The 24,121-nt window shown below is 39.0% G+C and overlaps 1 protein-coding gene across 1 annotated transcript in view; it reads right to left on the reverse strand.

Moving 5' to 3' along the window:
• Positions 1-332: 332 nt before the first annotated feature.
• Positions 333-24,121, reverse strand: part of crtc3 (CREB regulated transcription coactivator 3) — a 33,294-nt gene continuing 9,505 nt past the window's right edge. The window contains exons 4-15 of the mRNA XM_073812818.1: positions 19,549-19,610; positions 14,216-14,278; positions 13,468-13,571; positions 9,062-9,100; positions 8,536-8,621; positions 7,559-7,608; positions 6,560-6,777; positions 4,567-4,832; positions 4,167-4,385; positions 3,986-4,069; positions 3,681-3,879; positions 333-3,564 (exon numbers count right to left, since the gene is read on the reverse strand). Coding sequence (XP_073668919.1) covers positions 3,359-3,564; positions 3,681-3,879; positions 3,986-4,069; positions 4,167-4,385; positions 4,567-4,832; positions 6,560-6,777; positions 7,559-7,608; positions 8,536-8,621; positions 9,062-9,100; positions 13,468-13,571; positions 14,216-14,278; positions 19,549-19,610 — 1,596 coding nt within the window. The 3' untranslated portion in view covers positions 333-3,358. The remainder of the gene's footprint in view (positions 3,565-3,680; positions 3,880-3,985; positions 4,070-4,166; positions 4,386-4,566; positions 4,833-6,559; positions 6,778-7,558; positions 7,609-8,535; positions 8,622-9,061; positions 9,101-13,467; positions 13,572-14,215; positions 14,279-19,548; positions 19,611-24,121) is intronic.

Here is a 24,121-nt window from a genome sequence, read left to right on the forward strand (position 1 = left end):
CTGCCCACATTGTACTACATATGTACTATAATGTCTAATGGTGTAATCATTTGGTTTCCACAACAACAGACTACTGAGGATCATGGCAGATCAAAGCAGATACGATTTTATCTAGAATCTCACAGGAATTTATTTCAACACGTTATGCTAAAAATAGTATTATACATGTACAAACTACTAATACAATTTAACTTTATTTAAAAAAAAAATCTCAAGATCTCCCGCTACTTAATTTTTAGTTTTTATTGGTCTTTTGCTTTTCTTTTGAAGCAACGGTTGAACGTGTATCGCTGCCTCCACCTAGTGGTTAAACACGAAACAACAACAAATAAGACTGCAAATGCGAGAAAATGCTTTATTGAATGTTAAACAAAAAATAAAACCAACTGCAGACATCTGACAGACAGTAAATAGTTTTATTTGTTTATATTAAATCAAAGGAAAAGCACTATAACATACTTCACAACCAAACGCCTTGTGGTGTAGTAAAATTGCAATATCTGAAAAAGAAAAATCTAATATGGCATATTACAAAAAGTAACACTAGTGAACAAGAAAATATTTTCTTTAAATAATATAACTGTACATTTTTTTTTAAAGTTGTCAAAAAGCCAAAACAATAAAAAAAAACTATAAACAGAAGAAAAATATAACTAGTATCTGTAATGAAGACTATATTAAAACAAAAATCCTTTTGCCATCAGAACACAGGGTCTGGAAATGGGAAACTACAAAAACCCAAATATCACAGTACGATTAAAGGGACAGCTAGTGGTCACAGATGAGAAAAAATAAGGCCAAAGACAAGACTTCTATCCAGAAGGGCAGAATAAGCGAGCGATGGAAACCCAAAACAAATTCACTCAACCCCTGGAAATGTGTTACCACTGTAACTATTGAAGAAAAACTAAAGTTAAATTGATAGGTGACAGACTAGTTTGCCAGCTATATAAAAAGATGCACACTTTTTAACAGACACATGATGCAGCAAAAACATGCCCTATACCCCAAACCTACAGCTAAGTTGATGTTCTTGTTATTAAAGATGCAAAAAATACATCCAAAAAGAACAATGTTACACAAATAAAAAATAAGTGTAGCCATGGGGTGAAAGCTTAATCTCATTGACTGCAGAGATAATGCTCAGAATAACCTTTTGTACAAGTTTTCGTAAATCTCCCCATCATTGTTTCTGTCAGTTCTTGCCTTATTAAACCACACCAAATAACATGCACACAAAGACTTTTACTTAAATGTCATTATTGGTTTATCCACTTTTCACGAAGCCAATAAAAATAGTTGTGCGCCATTTTGACAAGCACGTCAAGATGCCTTTGACCAAAACACTATGATGAGAAGGGGAAAACAAAAGAACGTGGACATGGCACACATATAGCGTTGTTATCGCCCTTTATCACTAACTATTTTAGAAATAAAAAGCTACACAAAATAATTACACAAATAAACATTTTTTAAAATCTGGTTCTCTGACGGTCAGGAGGCAGTAGACAGGTACTCAACCCTGGATACTCATCACAGAACCATGTATGATATGATGAAAACACATTCCTGAGCTATATTTAGACATCGTTCTTCATCTCAAAATATTTGGTCATTTAAATTCAGCCATTCGCAAAATGCACTGCATTAATTCTACATGAACGACATGCTGGGAAGGCAAACACCTTCTAAGCAGCAATACGTAAAACCAAATAATTTCAAACACCTCTACCCCAAAACATGATTTTACTTCTTAAAACCAAGAAATCAATTTTGTTCAGATCATCAGTGCAAACCTCAACATGAGCAATAACAATGATACATGTGTCCCACGTCCACCTATTATTTTTAAAACCCCTTAAAAGGATCAGCGCTGCAGAAAGAGGGTCCAAGCCGGACAACATCGAAAAATACCAATCACGAAAAACGTTCACAAAAGCAGACGGGAATAAAAACATGAACAGATTAACAAATACAAATGACATAATAGAAGCTGCATACAAGTCTGTATAAAATCTCAAATAAGCACAAAGATATAGTATATATATATACAAGTAAAATAGTTCCTTTTGATGGTCTAGATTGTTCAAGCCGTCTGAGACTCTCCTGTGCTAAAGTTCTGCATAGCCAAGCTCAATATTAACAAGATACAAATGTTACCAAAATCATAAAAATTTCAACGTCGCATATGTAATTTGTAGTTTTCAAACGTGATCTTTGTAAACAGCTTGCCCTTTTTCTGTTTCAAAAATACATTCTAGTCAGACAGAAATAGGACTTTGCTTCACAAATGTGTGGCAAAGTTTTCTTTTTCATTTTATACAAAAATACGCAAAGAATTTTCAAAATAATGCTCTGTACACATTAGCAAGATTCCTCTTCTCTTGGATAGCTGTAATTCATTTGAATGATGGGACTGGCCACATTTTGAGCATCTGAAGGACGGACTGACCTGTCACAGCCTTTACATGTGGCTGCGACTCACCCATAGGCCAGCAAGGTGACCACCGATTGGTCAGAAAACCAGTTACAAAGCATTACCACGAAATTAGCTTAGCGCATGCTATAAACAACAACATGCACCCGAGACTTTATGAGCGTAGATGCACATCTGGTGTTAGAAGTCCGATCCAGGCAGTTCACTGATGTGTTTCTGGTCCTAAAACGGAGGTGGCTTATCCCATCGTTACCGTGTCTCGTATCACAGCATTTGGTGCATCAATATGGGCTGGTATTAGTCCGCCTGTCGACCCCTTCTGTTCCATAACACGTCATATTGTCGTCTTCGCACCATCTCTAACCCAGACTCCACATTCACAGCCTAAAGACAGGACTGTCCTGGGAGGCTTCCAATCGTTTTGCTGCTATCGAATATGAAAGCGATCTGATAATATCCGAAAGCGAAGTGTAAAACGAGCACATTCATTTTGTTTTGGTTACATGGCTTTGTATTAGGGCCACCATCGAGGCCTGTTGCTGGTATCCATTTGGCATTTGTATGGCTTCAGTGTGTTCTGATTGTCACAAGAAGTGGAAACACAGCATGTGGCTTAACTTTGCACAGCTGTCCATTGCAGGTTGTAGCACGCGAAAAGCGTTCAGATCAGCCTAGCTCATTTGACGACAGATGAACGGCGGTGTCTCGGCAAGAATATGAAACATGCCGGGGGAGATCGGCCAGCGACAGACACCGTCTGGCTGACACATGCAAGTCTGATGATTCACTTTTTATCAACATGTAGTGTTTATGCATGCGTTTCTTGTTTGGGAAAATAGTAGAGACAGAACATCCGAGTGCTGTTGGTTGTGTGCTTCACGTTCATGGACTTTGTATGTACGTCGATGTGCACGTGGCTTTTTAAAGTCTGTCGCTGCGGAAGCTGTCCTCCACTGAGGGATCAGGGAGGACCATGTCCGGGTCACTGAGCATGCTCAGTCCATCCAGGCTGAGTGGCTCGATACGCAGTTCATCCTCTAGCGGGAAAACTCCCTCGGAGTCCAAACACTCGGGCACTGCGGACAACACACTGCTGATGTCCTTAGATAGGCTTGGATTGGAGTCATCTGGAAGAAAAACAAACAAACAGCAGAGTGAGAAGGTAAAGCAGCAGGATTGTTATTGCCTTTTTCCTGGTTAAAGCTAGTTAAAGCTAGTAATAGGCTGCTGTCCAGCTCGCTACCTGTAAGAATAATGTTGGGCACCCCTCCTCCACAATTAGAGTACAGCATGTTGGGTCTCATTTGAAAGTGGTCTTGTAGGTTGCCATGGTTACCACCAAAGCCCATGAGGCCAGTCTGGGAGCAGTAGAGGTTAGACGAAGGGTCGAATCCACCTGCCATAGAGCTCATGACGTTCTCCAACATATTAAACTGATCCTGCTGTTAAACACATACATACACACACACAACATAACTTAATACAGATTACACAAGACTAAGAACGGGAATTCCCAGTGCACTGCGAAATAGAATCTGCTCTCTTAACCTGATAGGATGAACATTTGGACGGGCGTCCGAAGAACTGTGGTTCCATAAAGGGATCATTGAAAAACGCTCCCATGCTGGTGTGCTGTGAGCAATAAAAAAAAGAAAGGTCTGTCACCTTACTTAATGTTCAGCTAAGAATAACCCCCCAAACGTTATCAGAGCATATTGTAAAAACTTACAGCACTTGAATTAAAATCAAGCTGAGGAGACACAGGCTGATGCTGTTGCTGGCTGCCCTGAGGCTGTCGCTGTTGCACCGAATGCTGGGAACTTTGCTGGACAGATGAATGGGACTGGGGAGGCGCTTGCTGCTGCTGCAGGGACTGCTGGGATTGCTGGTAAAGAGGATAAGGAGGGGGCGGCTCCATCGGTAAGTTGCTGGTGTCCAAGGCAACACCCTGAAAAAGTTCAAAAATCAGTTTAGTGCACAGCAGAACACACTGTCATCAGGTGTACAAATCAGGTGGCACATTTCAACATAGCAATTTATTCGACCTTTCCAAGAAGAAATCGTTTTCTCACTTCACATCTATGGCCGAAAATTGAAAAAAGGGCTACTGTTTAACAAGCAGTTCCTACCTGTGTAATTGGAGATAGAGATGGGGACATGGTTGGGGAGAGCTGCTTGCTAAGGCTTCGCCGCTGATCGCCCCCTGGTGAGAGCGTGAGAGGGCTGATGGGAGCCGGCCGTCTCCTGGGTGAACTCGCCATGCCCGTAGGAGGAGGGTTGGAAAGCGAAGAGAGACGCAGGGACGAGTGGATAGATGGATTACTGAGAGACGAGTGCAGCTGAGAGTTGGTGAGGGATGCCTGGATGGAAGGGTTGCTCAGAGAAGATGACAGTCCTGGGAGAAAAAATCCCAAAATGAACATCAGCTTAAAAACAAGTGTTTTTTCTTGAACTGCTTTTTAAAGGATTAGTAAATTTTCTTAACAAATCCAGATAATTTACTCACCACAATGTCATCCAAAATGTCTTCAGTTGAGAAGAAATTATGTTTTTTGAGGAAAACATTCCAGGATTTTTCTCATTTTATTGGACTTTAATGGACCTCAATACTTAACAGTTTTAATGCAGTTTAAAATTCCAGGGCAAAGGACTCTAAATGAAATTATCTAGTGAAACGATTGTTATTAAAAATTTGCTCTTTTAAACCACAACTTATTGTCTTCCTCTGGTCCTGTGATGCGCCAGCGTGACCTCACGTAATACGTCATCACATCAAGAGGTCACGGATGACGAATGCGAAACTACGCCCCAGTGTTTACAAGTGTAGAGAAAGAGGACCGTTCCGACGTTGTTGTATGTCGAATGATAATAATTCATGTCTTTGTGTCAGTTTATTGTTTAAAATGGTCCGCAAACGTGCGTTTCATATATGTTACACGTGACCTTTCCACGGCATTACGCAATTACGTGAGGTTGCGCTGGCGCGTCACACAGCCGGAGATAGACAAAAAGTTGTGGTTTAAAAGTGCATATTTTTTATTTTTCTTGTCAAAAATGACAATCGTTTCACTAAATAAGACCCTTATGCCTCCGTTGCGATTGTTTAGAGTCTTTTGAAGCTGCGTCGAAACTGCAAGTTTAAACTGCATTAAAACTGTTAATTGTTGGGGTCCATTAAAATGTGAAAAATCCTGGAATGTTTTCCTTAAAAAACATAATTTCTTCTCGACTGAACAAAGAAAGACATCAACATTTTGGTTCACATGGTGGTGAGTAAACTATCTGGATTTTTTTTTAAAGAAAATTGACTAATCCTTTAATAACACATTAGCAGGACCACACATAATCTGTGGCCACAGATTTTAGTGCACGTGAGCAGTAGTAGCCTGTGCTGTTGGCTGTGACACTTTTTAATGATGGAAAGCATGACGCATTTGATATGAAAAAAAAAAACTGATTTCTATGATTGAAAGCTTTTTTTAACATGACTGTTTACAGATAACGCACGTTAATCTCAGGTGTAGAAAGTGCCCATGAGTCACTGGCATTGTGAGCAGGCAGATCCCTGATGTCCACTACTCAGAAAAGACACTAAGCAATTGTTTGCAGGTTACTGGACCAGTGACAGTGTGAGAGAAAAGAGCTGTTTATGAGCAGCCAATTCAGGGGTTAAAGGTCATCTGTGTCTCTTGGGATCGCCCAATCAGCAAGCAGCACAGCTGAAACGGGCAGCAGAAACATCTCAGCACACCCTGTTCCCAGACATGAGACAGAATGGAAAGAATAAAGCTCAAGAGAATGGAAGTCAAAGACAGCGATCAGATGGCGGACAGATTTAAAATGGGGGGAAGAAAGGAGGGGAAGAGGAAGAGCTCTGGTCTTATGCATGGATGTGGCCCTTTAGAAAACACACGGCATTCATTCCACAGAAAGCGCCTACAGTGTAAGCCTACAGTGTGGCATTAAACAAAGAGGAGAGTGTTTAGCCGGGCTCCTCTGAAGCCAGGAGATGCTTTACACAGTCTTTAAATGATTTAGTCACAAAGGGCACAGCGCATATCAGATTACCAAGTTATACCTCATACATGTGTTAAAAACTGTATACATGTTAACGTGACTGACCTTGCGAGTTTCCGATTCCCAGGTGCATCATGGCAGCGGGGAGGTTGCCCGTGCTGCTGCCTCCGCTCAGGTTGGGATAACCAGTCTCATCAGGGTCGAGAGGGGTGGGGAGCGGAGATGGGAAGTGCAGGTTACTGAGGTCAGGCAGGGAGCCGCCCGTGTTTAAAGTGCCCTGATAGTGAGACAGACCCGCGTTCTGCTCAGGTGAAGGAAATATACTGTAACAAAAGACAGACAATTTTAGTACACAGAGGCCTCGTACACACGGCAAACTTTCGAGAGTGACAACCGTATTTAAAATGCAGGAGTGAATCCACTAAATGTTTGTTTCATGTGTGTAGAATGTGAAGATTGACACAGAGATAACCATAGCAACATTCTGCCGTCCCACGTGCTTATCATTCACAGCTTTGACCAAAATAATTTAACAGTGTTATGTTTTGCAATAAACCTTCGTCTTGGCTTTGTGTAATCTACGCATTTGTGAGGCTGCTCCACAGCGTGCTGTCTTGCAGTGTTGCCAGGTCCTTGTCTTTTTTGTCATTAAAGTGTGAAGGTATTAGTCCCAATATTTTGATCTTTGAGGTAAAGCATTTAGATTTATTTCAGTCCACTATTGGATTTTTCTTGTTGGTGTTTTTTTTGTGCAAGATCTGGCAACACTAGTCAGCAAATGCTCGTGTCTCTCTCATCTTCTGCACCGGGTATACAGAAGACTTTTTCCCCTTCTATGAATAAATTTCTATGTAGAGTTTCTGGAAATGCGGTTGTCACTACCCGCATTTTGCAGGAGTTAATTCGGTTGTAGAATGAGGTTGTCAGTCCTGTAAATTACTGAACTGTGTGTGTACAGAACAGGATTAAGCAAGAAAAGGTGAAGTGACAACCAAATTAATTTGCAGTGTGTACGGGACCATAGAAAATTAAAAATCTAGCAGCTTTCTTATCAAAAAACAAAACAAAAATTTAATGCACACACATCATGTTAACTTGACTTACTTGATTCCAGGCACTTCACAGGACCTTGGCCTGGAGGACAAAGACTGCGCCTTCACCCAAGAAAACACATTAAATCACAATTTGAATATATAAACTGCCATGCTTACAGCACTGCAAAAAAATTAATTTCTTACTTAGTATTTTTGTGTTGTTTTCAGTACAAATATCTTAAAATTCTTAATTTAAGATGCTTCTTGATGAGCAAAATGACCTAGGAAAAGAAGTCTAGTTTTAGACAGAAAAATATCAAATTTAAGCGAATTTGTCTTGAATTAAGCGTTTATGAAAAAAGTAAACTTATTTCAAGAATATTTTTCTTATTCCATTGGCGGATTTTTTTGCTTGTTTTAAGCATTAATTTACTTAAAGTTTATTTTTTTGTCTAAAAACTAGACTTATTTTCTAAGTCATTTTGCTCATCAAGAAAATACATCTTAATTTAAGAATTTTTTTTTTAAGAATTTTCATATTTATTTATTTTTGACATGTTTTTTCAATGTAAGCATGTACAATATACAATGTGTCTTCCCGAGGAAGAAACTATAAGAACACGTAAACAGAAGATCTTGAAAGATTTGTGACAAATTGGCATCAAATAAACAAAAAAAGCAAAAGAATAAGTAAATAAAAACAGTGCATAAATTATAAGATACATGCATAATTTAAGAATTTTAAGATATTTGTACTGAAAACAAGACAAAAATACTAAGAAAGTAAGTCATTTTTTTGCAGTGAGAAGATGCATTTAAGATTTTCTACAAAAAACGAATGAGAGAGTTTAACCTAGTAAAAATAGCATTATATATAATATATCAATCTATAACACTCTTAATATACAAAAGGACACAAACATTAAACACAAAACAAAATATTCTAAAAATATAAACGAATAAATGTCAAATTTAAAAAACATGACCAATAAAACTGATGCATTAAAGACCACAAGTCAAATAAACAAATATCTGCTGTGTCCTCACCTTTTTGGCATCCCATAACTGTTTGGGCAGTGGTTTATTAACACCAATTAAATTCTCCTCATTCGGGACAGCAGGAAATGAGAAAACTGTAGACAAAAAGATGGTTACAACTATAAAAAAAAAACAGATAATCCCTGATCTCATCACTAATGTCCATTCACACACATGCTTATGCATGAATTTAATCTAATAAGGAGGCTCAATCAAGAACTTGCTACATAAACCAAATAAAAAAGTAAAAGTAAAATAAATGTTTTTTTCTACGCACACCTACAGGTTAGAAGACAAGGAATTTACTAATATTTGCTACTCATATCCGCGTGAAACCACCAGTAGGGGACACCAACTTTTCTACTACAACAACAAAAAAGCCTTCTACACCAAACCACAAATATGGCACAACAATGCCTCTTGTAAAGCCCACAGTTGTCCATTACAACATCTTTTAAAGACATGATCTACATATTGCACTAAATTCCTTGTCTATTAGTGCACTTGATAGCGAGTTACAAACACTAACACTTACCATCTCCAGTACCGTCCCCCTCTGCTTCATTCATGCTGGCTGTAAGACCACAAAAACAGAAAGAAAACCAAATTAGATCAAATGCATTTGCAATAGAGAACTTTTTTAAATTATGGGTTACGGGACACTTCTATCAGCAATATATTAGTATTAATATAGTATACTGTACCACAACAAGCAAAGTATTACGCATTATTAAGCCTAGACAAATTTTGATTGCATTCGGCACAGATTTTGGGGGAAAATGGAACATGGCAAAATGTGCTATAAGAAACCAAGAGTACTACACTCTTTTGGAGAGCAACATCTAAATTTTATATCACAAAACTTGTAAGGAATTTGTAGATTTTGTAAATTATGCATTTTCGAATTCTGTAGAAATCTGTGGATCTTTCTGCACGTTTCTGTGAGTGTGGATTCCACAGAGCTTTTACGTACATCAGAAACTGAAATTCACATGTTTACATCCACTTTTCAAATGAATCATTGATTCTCTCAGTCTTTTAAAAGCAATAAACTATTCTTTTATCTTGTATGCAAAGGCTTTGAAGAGGTTTCTCTCTTCTCTGGTGCCCAGAATTGTGACAGAAAACCGCCTCTAGTAGTGTATCTTTTTATTTATTCATAGTCCTCTTAAAGACTCTTTAACGCTCCCGAGTTGTCAGTTCAGTGTGCCGGGAGACTTCTCAGCTGCCATACTTCAATGAATCAAATGTTTGTACTGAATCACTCTGAGAACATGCTCGCTCCACCCATCGAAGACTGCTGAAGGGGAGCACAACATGTAAGTGTGCACTGTCTCTTTAAGAAGCCCTCCATAATAGAGGGGCTGCTTTAAGGAATAAGAAAAAATGTGGAGAAATCTGTGACCAAAAGCGCACTGCGAATCAATGGAGAGGCATTGTTTCACACGCACCACAGAGATCCTGTTGAAAACAAAACTCCATTCTGCTTCCTTTGCCGATGCCGGGCCAGCACAGATGCAACGTGGGCTCAAAGCCAGATCAACCGGCCCCGGCGCTTCAGCAAAGCTGCCTGTCTCAGACGCCCAACTGCGATGCACAATGACTCAAACAAAAAGTAAGGAGACATTTCATTTCCCCCTCACAGAGACCAGCTGAGAATCACAAAACACCAGAACTGAGACGGAAAGACAACCAGTACAAACAAAACATGGTTGGCCTGGGGGCACGGCTTTATCAAGCTCAGTTTACAACTTTTAACAAGTGTAAAAAAGAAACCTCAACATTGCTTATGTAGCTTTGGCATCCATACAATGTATAGGCTAGCAACACTAAGGTCATGGGTTTGATTCTCATTGAATGCAAGTAGTAATATTTTAAAATACAGAGTTAAATCTCAACGTTATTATGAGATGAGGAGCATCAAAGTTTGATTTCACATTAATTTCAATCTTTGACATAGCCTTACTCAGTTAATATTATCAAAATATCAAGGTTATACTTTCAAAGATTATTCTTTATATCATGTAGGATGATTTTATGAATAAACAGTACATCACAAAAATACTTTAGATGGGTTGTCACAGGCAGGGTCAGATATAAAAAAAAAAGAAAAAAAAAGGTAGAGCCCAAATGCAAGTTTTTAATCAATAGTCAATAACATAAATGTGACACTGGACCACAAAACGTTGTAAGGGTACATTTTTAAAAAGAGATTTATACATCATCCAAAGATAAATAAGCTTTCCATTAATGTACGGTTTGTTAGGATAGGACAATATTTGGATATACAACGATTTGAAAATCTGGAACTTGAGAGTGTAAATATGAAGGACTCTTAAAGTTCAAAGTCCAATAAAGTCCGTATACAGAAAGGCATATTAATAAAAAGGTTTGTTTTAGTGCTCTCCTCACTGGCTTAACGTTGTAGTGACCTTGTTGACTGAATAGGGGAAGTTGTAAACTTTTACATAAACCAAACTTGAATAGGAAATCCCCAAGGAACGGGTCGCAAAGTGAAGTTTGTAGGCGAGTTTCTGGCCAATTTTGATGGCAATTTTTTTATAAATTTTTTAATATTTACGGTAGGAAAAATATAAAATATCTTTGTGGAACATGATCTTGACATAATATACTAATGATTTCTGGCATAAAAGAAAAAAAGATAATTTTGTCCAACTCAATGTTTTATTGCTATTTTTTACAAACACACCCGTGTTACCACAAAACTACTCATTATTTAGAATATAATTTCTTTAGTAGTAATGGATCTACAGTAAGTACATTGAAAATCACATTTCTCATTATACAGTAGCTGGGGTTGAGTCACAAAGCCAGTATTGGTCAGAGTCAAGCAGTTTAACATGGCACAGTATAATACAGTCTAACCGCATTCAAGAGCTTCACGCATGACTAGCACAATTGCATCACACAGGCAACTCGGCTGGCAGGTTTGGGATAAGACTATTTTGATAGTGGAAGTGAGACAAATTTCTGTCCCATGCCAGAGGCTGGTTTGTACCCATTTAAATAACATGAACCTGACTGCACATCGCTGTAAAGTGTCAACCGTATGCGGAGTTCAGACAAGCTGCCAGATGGATATTAAATCCATGCAGTCTGTCATATCTCCTTCAATGCAGCCATTTCTTCCCAACTGTCTCCATTTAAAAGAAAAACTGCCCTGGGCCCGAGATGTTTACCTCTGTTATCGTAGTTGCACCACATCTTTACCTAGTATCCCATTTAAACCTATTGACCAAACAGAGTGATCAAGCACATAAAGGTGCTTTTATCTTGGCCCATGTGCTTGACTATCATCACAGTGTTGCTAACTCAGCCTTTATGTCTGCAAATCAATTCATCTGAGAGTCTGCGATAAACAGAAAGAATGCAGAAGAGAACAAAGCACAACAACAAATGTAACAAAAGGAGGTGCAGGTGAGTGCATGTGTGGTTAAATGGAGGTTACAACTCAAACATATTTGCAGTGTTTTGTGACGCAATGTAGATTAAAAATAACTGTCCCCACCCAAAAGAATTACGTCGGTTATGCATAACCGGAAGCTCATGCACGTAGTATTTCAGCCTCACCTCAACACGACGATTTAGACATCTTTAAGGATTAAATAATAAATATGTAAGTGTAATTTTATTGTAACTGCATTAATCTTTTATTCACAGTAAAAAAAAACATTGGCTCAATTTGGTCAAACAGACCTTCCCCCTACAGACCCCCAGCAACTGGTCAAGGGCATATTTCTGTTTTGGCCACACAAACAGCTTTTTTGGAACTCAACCAAACAAATAGCTTACTTATAGTTGACAATGCATATTAAACTGGGATAAGATAATGTATGTCCTGTTTCTTATGCGACACCCTTGCTGTACATTGAATAGTCACAGAGACCACTAGCATCTGTACAAGAGCTCACAGAAAAATAAGGGTAAAAAGATCCTTAAACAAAGAGCATGTTTGGGTTCACTTGGGTTTGGGTTGGGTGACTGTCATCAATTATCAGCGTACCATCTGAAAGTCTATGTTTGTAACCAAGACAACTGGCTGAACAGTCTGACAGCTGTGTCATGCAAACACACTGCATTACCGGTGGGATCAGTTGATTTATACTTGAGATGCACAAATGTATCAGTAAACGTATTAAATGTTGGGCTCTATTAAAGTCCATTAAAATTAGAAAAATCCTGCAATGTTTTCCTCAAAAAACATAGTTTCTTCTCGACTGAACAAAGAAAGACATCAATATTTTGGATGACATGGTGGTGAGTAAATTATCTGGATTTTTCTTTTAAGAAAATTGAATATTCCTTTAAGTTTGATTCACCCAAACAGCTTGTTGATGCATAGCTCACTTAGTTATTGGCACCAACAACAGTTTAACAAATAACTGCGTAAAATGTCAGTTGTATAATGTCTGTTGCATCTTCACATAAAATAATGAAATACTTGCAATGACAAAATCTATTTACTTTGTCAGACAAACGTAGAAAAAAACCCTGTAAACCACAGTAATCGTTCAACACTCACATTAGCATGCATTTCAGTGTTCTAGGGCGCATACTATTATACATAACCAGACCAAACCGTGTCCGAGAGGGATTGTCCTCCCTTCCCCACACAAAGTATGCACTTTATCGATCCATGCCTTTAGGATGCAATTGTTTTGAGGAAACCGAGGAAGTAAGCGCTCTCTCAACACTGAATCCCTTTGTAATGTTTAGTTTGGGGCTTCTATTTTAAGTTGTTTGGGACGTGATGACACCCAGCCCTCTCACCATGCCTATCATATTGCTTAGTCGATCTATCATACCAACAGAAAGCGCATAAAGTATAGCGGGCCCTTAACTGTTGACAAATGTTGTTTGCTGGCCCAAACTCAAGCTCTTTTAGTCAGTACCTGCTAGCCAGAGGATGATGGGACTCACCGTTTCGTTGGGGAGGGCCTCTGCCCATCTGCTGGTTCATGCCAAAAGGATCCTGTGGGTTTGGATTCATGGCGCTGGTGTGCAGAGCTGAGTCAGAGTTCGTTCTGTGGGTCACAGACAGGGAGAGGAGAATAAAGGAAAAAACAGCTTGGTCAGTAGGCCATCATTTGAAAAAAACTGCTCAATCCAACCAAGCCCTCAGAGCTTGCTCCGGTCACATGACTTTTTGCCCTAACTCACTGCCTTTAATAACCAGCTACATAAGACAGCAGTCTAAAAAAAACCCTTATTATACATCAGCGCTTCTCTGCTTTAGATCCTTAATAAGAACTGACCTTTAACCATTTCAGGTGAAGGAAAAAGCATGGTCGCGTTTTCCTATTTGTAGAGTTAATGAGTCTTTCTCTACGTCAACGATGATTGTGGTGTTGGAAAAAAACAAGATTAGTAGAAATGTTCCCTGGTTTGGATTAGTTTGGTACAAGTGTAAGCGTAATTTCCAAAAGGAAAAAACAGAACAGGAGAGTCAGCCAAGAAAAGGTTTTTGTGATTGGTCTGAAATCATTCGGTTTGTATCAAGACTCACATCAAAAAATAACAAGTCAGATTTATTTGAATCTAACCAGATGAGGGAGGATAATGAGCCAAGAGACGAGATCTGCACGAGATGACAATAAGACAAAAAACAGCGCAAGAGAAACCCTCAAGAGTTGAACTGTAAGAGGAGAGTTTGAAAGTCAAAGGTCACCTGTTAAGTTGTGATATTAATCTAAATCCAGGTCGTTTCTCTTCGGTCCACGGCGGTTGCTCCCTTTGGAAATGGAAACAGTCACGTGTTACTCACTATTGTATTGAGCTCATAGCCCTGGCTCAGGGGTTAGTACGGGAGGATAAGCAAGCGAGAGAGAGAGAGAGAGAGAGAGAGAGAGAGAGAGAGAGAGAGAGAGAGAGTACAGAACAGACTGAGCGGGGTGAGAACTCCTCCGAGACACCTTGAGGAAAACATAACAGAGCTGTAGAAATCACAGCCTAATCCCCAATGTTAATGTAATACTGCAGGTCTGATTTACTGCTTCAATTAGATCACAAGATTTGCCATGTGTGAGAGCTCATCCGAGAGCAAACAAAAGTGCTATAATATCTTCAATAGTTAATGAACCAAACGTAACATACAGGCAACACTGCGGCAGAGCAACAACGCTGGATGCAGACAGGGTCAGAAAAACTTAAATTTCTTCCCGATCACAAACAAAAACCTTAATCTTAATGACAGGTGTTTTATTCAGAGATGAAAAGCACGGGCGTTGCGACCTTTAAGAGGTCATTCTTCGAGTTTACGGTTATGCGATTAATGTTTGCCCAGGCCATAATGATGCAAGGGTGTACCTGGGCGGTGTCGTGCTGGACCAAGTCGAAACCCCGGCCTTATAAATTTATAAAATTCTGGACCTGCAACCTTCAATGCAAACCTTTTTTTTTTTACAGAGGGCATTCATCTGCCAGGCAAAAATAGGAAATCAGACACATCAAATCACCTTAACAAGCTACATAAGTGGTACAAGGCCCAGATATACGGTTAGCTTATATCCAGGCCCAAACGGAATCCGCGCCTGCAGATTTCCGCGGATTTAATGCCCGTCATTGACAAGCACACATACTTGCGCGTTTTTGAGCGGCAATAACAAGTACATTAACCCTGCGTGTGCTGTTTGCTGTGATTGTTTTTAATGATAGAGAGCACAAATAATTTTGATATTCAATATTAAATCAAATATAGTTAAGCAGAGTTAAGCAGATCTCACTTGACTCTGTCGTCTATGTGATGCGACAGTCAGCACTCAGCACATGATCATTTCAAATCAGTTTACAAGACGAATGCTCTTGTTATGTTCAATATAAAGTTTACATTGCATTGTAAAAATGATGAAATTAGCTTCATACGTGCTTAATTCATAATGAGAACGTATTAACACAAGCTTTATTATTCTGTTATAACACTATAAACAATAATATATGTCATTTTATATACAAAAAATAATTATATCTTGACATGCACATTATCTGGTTTATGTTGGTCGGGACTCATTGGTTTGGTGTATTCATTTTCATTGTAAGCCTTTAAAAAGTAATTATTTTAGATGCAATTTTGCAATATTTATAGCTAAAATTCTCTTATATCTTTTAAAAACATTTAAAATCATTCCGCAGATTTTTCCTAAGAATTTCCACAGAGAAAGCAAAAAAAGTCTGCAGATTCCATCTGGCCCTGCTTATATCTTGATAGCAAGCATGGCTTGTTAGTTATTGAGCACAAACAATAAATACTTTACATCTTCCTATTAGTAACAGCTTATCAAAGCAACTACTGTAACCCCTGTATGTAACAACATATGGCAAGTGTGTCAAAGGGCAAAAAAACGATGTTTGCCTGTGCAGATGCACAAGCAGCCCAGCAGATGTAGCCTGTGCATGTTGCTGTCTGACAAAACAGGCAAGCCTGTTCTCACTAAGAGGGCTGGCATATTCCCATCGCCAGGACAATAAAGAGAAATAATAAACAGATTTCCAGTGGCCCTATCTGCTGTTAAGGAACCGCTATGTTGTGCCAGACCACAGTGGGGTGATGTAATACTCTACCAATACACTCAAAAGATAGATTTGCCTTTCTTCATGTTATGATGTAAAGCTGGACTGTGCCCCCGGTCTGAAGCATTACGGCTGCACACGCCATATGGAGCGGTAAAGTCAGCTGCGCCGACCACCCATGCTGCACAGATCTCTGCGAATTAAACACTTAAAATAGTATTTAAAAGCCATGCGGTATATAGTGTAAACACAAATGCATCGGGAAGCGAACAGGCTCACAAGCACTTATAGTACAAAGCTTTTAGAAAGAAGACTTTGTAAACAGCTATTTAAAGCTGACCCATGTAACTAGTTAAAAAAGAAAATGTAAAAATAAAACAGATGTTTTAAGCTGGCATCAAGCAGACCTCCAAAAACGGAGATTTTTTCATTGAGCGTTTATCACGGTTAGATCGCGCTTGAGTCACGACCAATGAATTTCCAGCAAACATCCCAGAGGAAGTCTTGTCTGGGAAGAGTAGAGAGTCTCAAAACCAGGATGGGAGAGCGTGGGACTACGAAGACAGGATTGACCCGTGTTCCTGACCCAGTCCAGCTGAGCTCCACAGGGACAACATAAGGACGCTGCCTAGGATTCGGAACAAGTCCCATCTACCCAGACACAATTGGGACAGATACACCAGGGAGAGCGGAGCATGAAAGTACCACAGTAGCGCTGTCCTCCCTAGGGACGCAACCGAGCTCTGGGGCACAGTAAAACACAGAGACTGATATTACCCACTGCTTTAATATTTGTACTTTGTTGTGGCAAAAAATACCCATTGGAAGATTACAAATATATATGTGGGCATAAATACTTCACATTAGTATTACAGTAATAGAAGATATCTCTCTCTCTCTCTACTTCAATGCCAACAAAATGTCTTAATTGGCAATGCATAACTTGTCACTGGTGTCTTACTTAAAGTCCCCAACATTTTCTGTTTCTGGTGAGATATGATAAGTCCTGTGAAATGAACACACACAAGAAACCCACCACCCACACATCAAGTTACTGTGCGAAAAAGCAAGAAAGATCATCACTAAGACTCACACCAAATCAAGTGGTAGTGGAATACAAAGGGTTAATGAGCCGAGTTGACGCCCTTTTCAGCCCATAACCCTTGCCCGGTAAGTGTGGCTGTGGGTAATGCATTACAGATGTCCGTAGAGAGCTGTAAACAGTTCCTTGAGGGCATATGGGCATTACGGATGAACCTCCCGGTGAACTCTTCTGTTTTTACCACGGCCGAGTCACTAGTCTTCATAGATTCCAAGCCTGCCCACCTTAACTGCTGGAGGGCACCCCCCCTTACCCAACCTAACAACTTTGGCCAATCCCATCCCTATACTACCAAACACACATACTAGTCAGGATTAAATGCAATAACAAAGCTACTTTCATGTAGCCCGAGGAGAAAATAATTAAAACAATAAGAAATAATAGAAAACATTTGCCACACTAATTAAAACTAAAGCTGACTATGGCATTGAACATTCAATAATACTGCAGCTGAAACCATAATCACCGACTTGATGCCGTGCGGGTAATTCCCCCTTAAGGAAAGAGGTAACTAGTTCCTTATGCCGTATTTCTCATTTAAACATGTGCCAAAGTATCACAAACATGCAAGGCAGTTCTTACATGACACGACACGTTGTCGCATGACAAACAGCAGGCCTTTCAAATACAGCCTGCTTTGACAAAAAAACACCCAAAATAATTGGGAATCATCCTAAATCTAGCTTAAGCGCTAATGTCCACACAAAAAGAAAACATCTGTTTGGCCTTTTTATTTGATCACAGGGAGGTGATATTAGAAACCAAGATCCCAAGAGAAAAAAACTAAATGACAGGATAGGAACACACCCACTATTCAATCACGTACGACGGTGCAAGTTTGACAGAAATGTAAAGATAAAAAGAAAAACTGAAACAAGAGTGAGGCTACGCTGTTAGCTGATGCTGGTCTGCTCCAGCAGCCCTGAGAAGGAGGGGGGTGGAGGGCGTATAAACATGCTGAGCTCACGATCTGCTCCGAGGGACAGTGAGCCAAAGATCTGGCAGGTTTTAGTTAGTGCTGTTTACATTGAAGACTAGCTGAACATTCATCCTTGAGGAAGAAAACGGTTAGAATCAGAGAGGAATGCTTTGGTTAGTATTGGGACTTCACCAGGACACAGCAAAAAATTTGAAACACAATACAACACTTATGAAGATTTGAAGTGTAAAGATATAATGGATATGATCATAAGAGAGACATGATTAAAAACATTTAATAAAAGCAGTATCATTATTCAATTCTGAAATTATGGTGGTGAAGATCCAAGTGCGCTTGATCTACAAAATCCTATGTTTCATAATTTATCGCATGCCTCCGAGACATCCACTGATGTGGAGCAAACATCTCACTGTTTATGCATTTATAATGACGGTCTAAAAGTTTGCCTAAGATCATATGTGCAGCTAAACTCCACATGAGAGTTTTATCCTGTGCTAACCCCATTCTGCTTCTTTACATAACAACTACATCTGCAACAGAGCGTAATTCAGCTGTGTTATTACTTTGGTTTTAGATTGAACTGTCTAAAAGCAATACACAAGTAGACAAGATAAAGCCTTTGATCTGGTTTTGGTAATGGCCGTGTTTGCCGGCATGCGAGCTGTACTATGGCATATGGCTCTCCCAGCAGTGTTCAGGCACAGTGGGAACAGAAGGCAGCGCTAAAGCTGATCAGACCAACCAGTTTTCAGGTGTAAACAATGACAAAGGGCGTGGACTCTGAAAGTTTTATAAGTCACAGTGTCAACGTGGAGGTTGAGGCGGCACGCAGAGAAGGCGCGCTGGCCGTCAGCCAAGCCCACATACAATACTCGACTGTGATGTGAGAAGCTTCCTTAAGCCTTTTATTACCGGCTGCAATTCACTGCTTGGTAAACAAACGAGGTAACCGTCCAATGGTTACGCTCCGCCAAATCGGAACTGAGAAGAGAGACATTTGTGCAGCGCAAACCAGTGAGTGTTTGTTTTTTTAGATACTGGATTTTTAATCCGGGTGAGAGTCACAGACAACGCTATGAAATCTCCTTAAGTCTTTGCTAATGTTTTATCTGTCAAAGTCATCTTCGCGGATATGGATTTTCTCAAGGCTAAAACAAACTCATTACTGTTGTCATCTTTTCAGGCAGATGTGGGGATAGCCTATGCAAATGCAAAACACACATCGACACTCCCTCTAATGTGACATGATCTCACTTTTCACACTACTTGATGTCACCATGATGGCTTCATTTCAAGATAACATCAATCTGCACTCTCGCCTACAGCTGACAATAGATACAGTACAGTCAAATTCCACATGAAGTACATAGTGGACTGCAAGTAACTGCCTGCAGACACAAACAGGCTGTTGGTGTACAGGTGTGTGTAGGACTATATCTGAAAGGAGACTCACCTTCTCCAGTTGTTGTCAGGAGGAGGAGAAAGGTACATGTTTCCATATGGAGAACTCTCAGCGTATCTCTGTCAAGGAAACATCTACAGGCATACTGTACAGTTATATGCATTGTATGTTAATAAAACAATCAAAAGAACAGACATAGAAACACTGAACAATATTGATATGTGACCCTATCTGAGAAATCCAGGCTAAATGAGATTAGGAGCACATTGCCTTACTCAGTCAATATAATTAAAGATATCAAAGTTAGATTTTCACAGAATGTTCTTGACATTATGTAGGATGATTTTATGTTGCAGTAAAACAGTAAAACACAAAACATTACTTTAGCTTGGTTTTTACACACAGCGGGTCAGACAGGTTTTGTTTTATGGGCAATGTTATAAATCTATATTCTATGGTATTTAACATGCTTTAAAACCAAAATATATAAATTTGCTGACATCCAAATTTTATAATATACAGTAAATGGAAACTACTGCTCTACTGGTATCAGTCTCCAAGTTCAAGACTCTTAATCAGTCAATGCAACAAACAGATATTACAAAGTGCAAATTTAAATACCTGCCAAAGAGGAAAATAAATACACCGAATAATGTTCAAGTCAGACTTACAGCTCAAAATTTCTACACAGACCCGTGCATATACATTACTGTGCAAAAGTCTTAAGCCACCATTAGATTTGCCGTTTTTGCAATGATATAGTGATTATATTAGGACTGTCAATAGATTAAAATATTTAATCTAGAGTAATCGCATAATTTCATGAGTTAACTCGCGATTAATCGCAAATTAATCTCACATTAATCTAAATTTAATACATTTTTAATGCTCTAATCCAGTGGTTCTCAAACTGGGGGCCGCGAGATGGTGCCAGGGGGGCCCCAGTTTTATGACATTTTACAAAATACATTTATTTATCATGAATTCTGTGTAATTAAACCTAAAAAAAAATAAGGCTACTAACCAACAGCACTACTTTGTATAACGTACTATGTTTTGTTTAATTAAAATGTTACATTTTAGAACAGTTTTTGTCATATATTTTCTTTGGGGGGGGAAGCACCATACACAAGGGGGGCCACACGTGGAAAAAGTTTGAGAACCACTGCAATCAACATGGATTTGAACAAATATATATGCTGTATGCAAATGTATGTTGACAACAGCCTGTTTTATATTTTCGTAGTTTTATTAATGATTTTCCCTTAAAAAAACCTTGTTCTTTCACATTTTCTGTTTGCTGCTGCATCATTTGTGACCTGTGCTGGCAAATTGAGTTGGGTTGAGCAAATTTTCAAAAATTAGTTATTTATATTTTATCATTCTCTATTAAAAAACTTCAAAACAATGCATGATTTGTTGGCAAAAACATGCCATCAATATATGTTGAACATATGTTTTTCTTTTATGGTTTAATTTTGACATTGAGACAGACCGCTTTAAAATACTGTAGGCTAATGCAAGGGTTTATTTTTAATGTTACACAACAGATACTTTTCCTCAACAGTTAACCAAACATTCATTTCAGATATAACAGATTATAGGTCATACCTGCGTGAATTCTTGTCAAAACAGATATTTTTAAAACTGTAATTTTGTGAAGATGTATATATATATATATATATATATCGGGGTCACGCACTTGCACGTTTTGTGTGTCAGGAAGATCGCTTTTGAGTCTTAATAACTCGTTTAACATCAATCAGGTCCCCAACTTTATATCTCTTCATAATTATTTTAAGATCAAGCAAGTCTTGCAGTCTATTTTCTATAATTTTTGCATGAAGTGAATGAAGATGCATCTTTGCTATAGATTATGGATTTGGGACGGTACACCTCTCAGGAAATGTACAAATAAAGATCATTTTAGATGTTTAATGACCATTTAGAGCATTGCATTTGCTAGACGAGAGCTTAATGTTCTTTTTTATATGAAAACCTCTGACTCTTGAAGACAGCGCGGTCACTTGCTGTGTCTCAATTCATCCAGCTGTGGACTAAAATTAGTGATGTTAAAATGAATTTGCGTTAACGCGTTATTAAAACGTTAATTTGGACATCCCTAGATTATATATAATTATTTCTTAGTCACTTTATTAGAATACAACCAGAAAATACAGGGCATTTTTTTTGTAATACAGTATAAAAGTATAAGCTGAAGTGTCAAGTATTAGGGTAAACTCCCCATCCACTTAAGCAATACAGTAGCAGGCAAGTGCAGGATCTCTTAAATCTTAATAAAATTAAATCTTAATTTCTTATTCTAATCGAATGACTTCAGTCTCCTCAAAATGCTCAAGATGTGTTTCGTGCCAAGAGAGGTCACACTAAATACTGACTGATGCCTGAAGAAGATATTTAGTTCTGAAAATCGTTTTTTTTTTGTGTGTGTGTGTGTGTACATATTTCCTGTATTTTCTGTTTGTATCTTAATAAAAAGAGTGAAAAATAAATATTTTGATGTGCTTGCACCATTAACATTACTTTTGTTGTTTTCTGTTTCTGGCCTACCGTTTTTGTTAAAAAGTTCTGTGTGCCAATGGCAGAAGTACTGAGATTGTTAAATATATTACATTAGAATCACTCAATATCAGGGTTTGTATATTTGATGATGCTATTTGGACTACAATACTGTATAGTCCTAAAAAACACAGAATTCCACTTTACTTCGTAAGTTCCAGGAACTTTGGGAGAGTGAGGTAAGCTTTCTAAGAGAAAGCAGAGCTGAAGAACTCCTTGGGTAAACCAAATAATTCTCCAAGTTAGGCCAACAATGCTGCTTCGTCATGTTTGCCGGTGCCAAAACTCACATCCAAACAGGGGGAGGGGTGGTTTTACGATGGAGAAAGGAGGACAGAGTATTTCTCTGCTCAACATCTGCTTAGGCCTGGAAATCCCAGTCATCAGTTATGTTGCTGTAATGAGAGACCAAGCTCTTCATGCCAACCCTTTAACCACCAGCCCTCCCCATGACCCGAACCGTGACACCACACAGCAGCACAAACAACCAATGAGGACTCCAAGACTTTGGCACTCCAATCAAACAGAGATGTAATGAGAAATTTATGAAATCTTTCCTGTGACAGACAAGGATGTGTTGTTGCTGATACGCTGGTTGTGTGGTTGGGTGGGCGGAGATGATGACATAGGCCAGAAGGCTTGGATTATGAGGGATCCTTCCTAAAATCTAATTAGCCCATAGCTGTCGAAGCAGTGTGGAGAGACAAGACGGCTGTGACAGCACCATCATCTCAGAGGCTTCAGGAAGGTGTGGGTGAGCGAACCTTCCTCTCTGACATCTCACACTCGACCCACACCACCCATCGCGCCCAAGTGGAAGATCACTTAAGATACCGACGAAGTGACACCAAGGCATGCTAAATGGGCTGAGAGAGAGATAAAGGATGCTCTGATTTGTATCGGTCGATCATGGCATTAAATGACTCGATCGGTACTCACCAAATATTCAGATCTCATGAACAGATCTTTCGATTTACTTTGTCATCATGGGGCTCATGGATGTGGCCGCATTTTAGACCTTTTCCATGCAGTGTGAGCATTTTTACAACCTGTTGCACATGTGCGACCTGCATATTTGGATTTCTCTCTGTATTTACAGAGATATGTGTATATTTCTATGAGAACATGCTCCGGTCCTAACAGCACGAGGCATCTTCATATCGTGGTCATTGCATCTTCATGCTTTTAAAAGTTTTGAAAGTTTAAACTTACTTTTCTGTTCGTGTCTTAAAGCTACAGTAACCCAATTAATTTATCATTAATACTTAGGAGAAAATCATTCTTTGCTCTTGACTAAAGAACTGTTGTACTTTAAAACACTTCACAGTCTTCCCTGAATAAATATAACATACACTGATTATTTTATTTTCATCACTTTTGATAGTCAAAAGCCTTTGTTGTTGCACAATATCAATGGTATTACTTTATCTAGAAAAAAGGTTAACAGTTTCAGTAATCAAAGAGCTTACATATCAGCTTGAAGAATCAGTATCGATAAGAAAATTGTAGGGATGCACCGAATATTCAGCCACTGAAACAATACGGCCGAAATGTTGTGATGACGCAAACAGAAACCGCGACCTGCACGTGCTTGTCTGAAGCAACATGTATGCGGTGTGGATGTATTTAACCACAAAAAGGCGCTAAAGTGAGCAGTTGTCTGTAAGCATAGAGCCACATGAGGTTGAATGTGTCCGGTCCAGACGTGATCATCATACTTACTTACTTACTTATTCATTTAGCTGACGCTTTTATCCAAAGCGACTTACAATTGCTAATTATGTCAGTGGTCGCACACCTCTGGAGCAACTAGGGGTTAAGTGTCTTGCTCAGGGACACAATGGTGTGTCACAGTGGATTCAAACCCGGGTCTCTCACACCAAAGGCATGTGTCTTATCCACTGCGCCATCACCACCCCTATATATCACATTATGCCCTTCAAAGATCAGAACTATTGGTGTGTAAACTTAAGAGAGAGTCACGCAAATGTGTAGGGCTGAACGATACATCGAATTTTCATCGTCACCGCGATATGAACTCACA

Source organism: Paramisgurnus dabryanus, chromosome 2 (genome assembly GCF_030506205.2).
Source record: "Paramisgurnus dabryanus chromosome 2, PD_genome_1.1, whole genome shotgun sequence".
Taxonomy (NCBI): Eukaryota; Metazoa; Chordata; class Actinopteri; order Cypriniformes; family Cobitidae; genus Paramisgurnus; species Paramisgurnus dabryanus.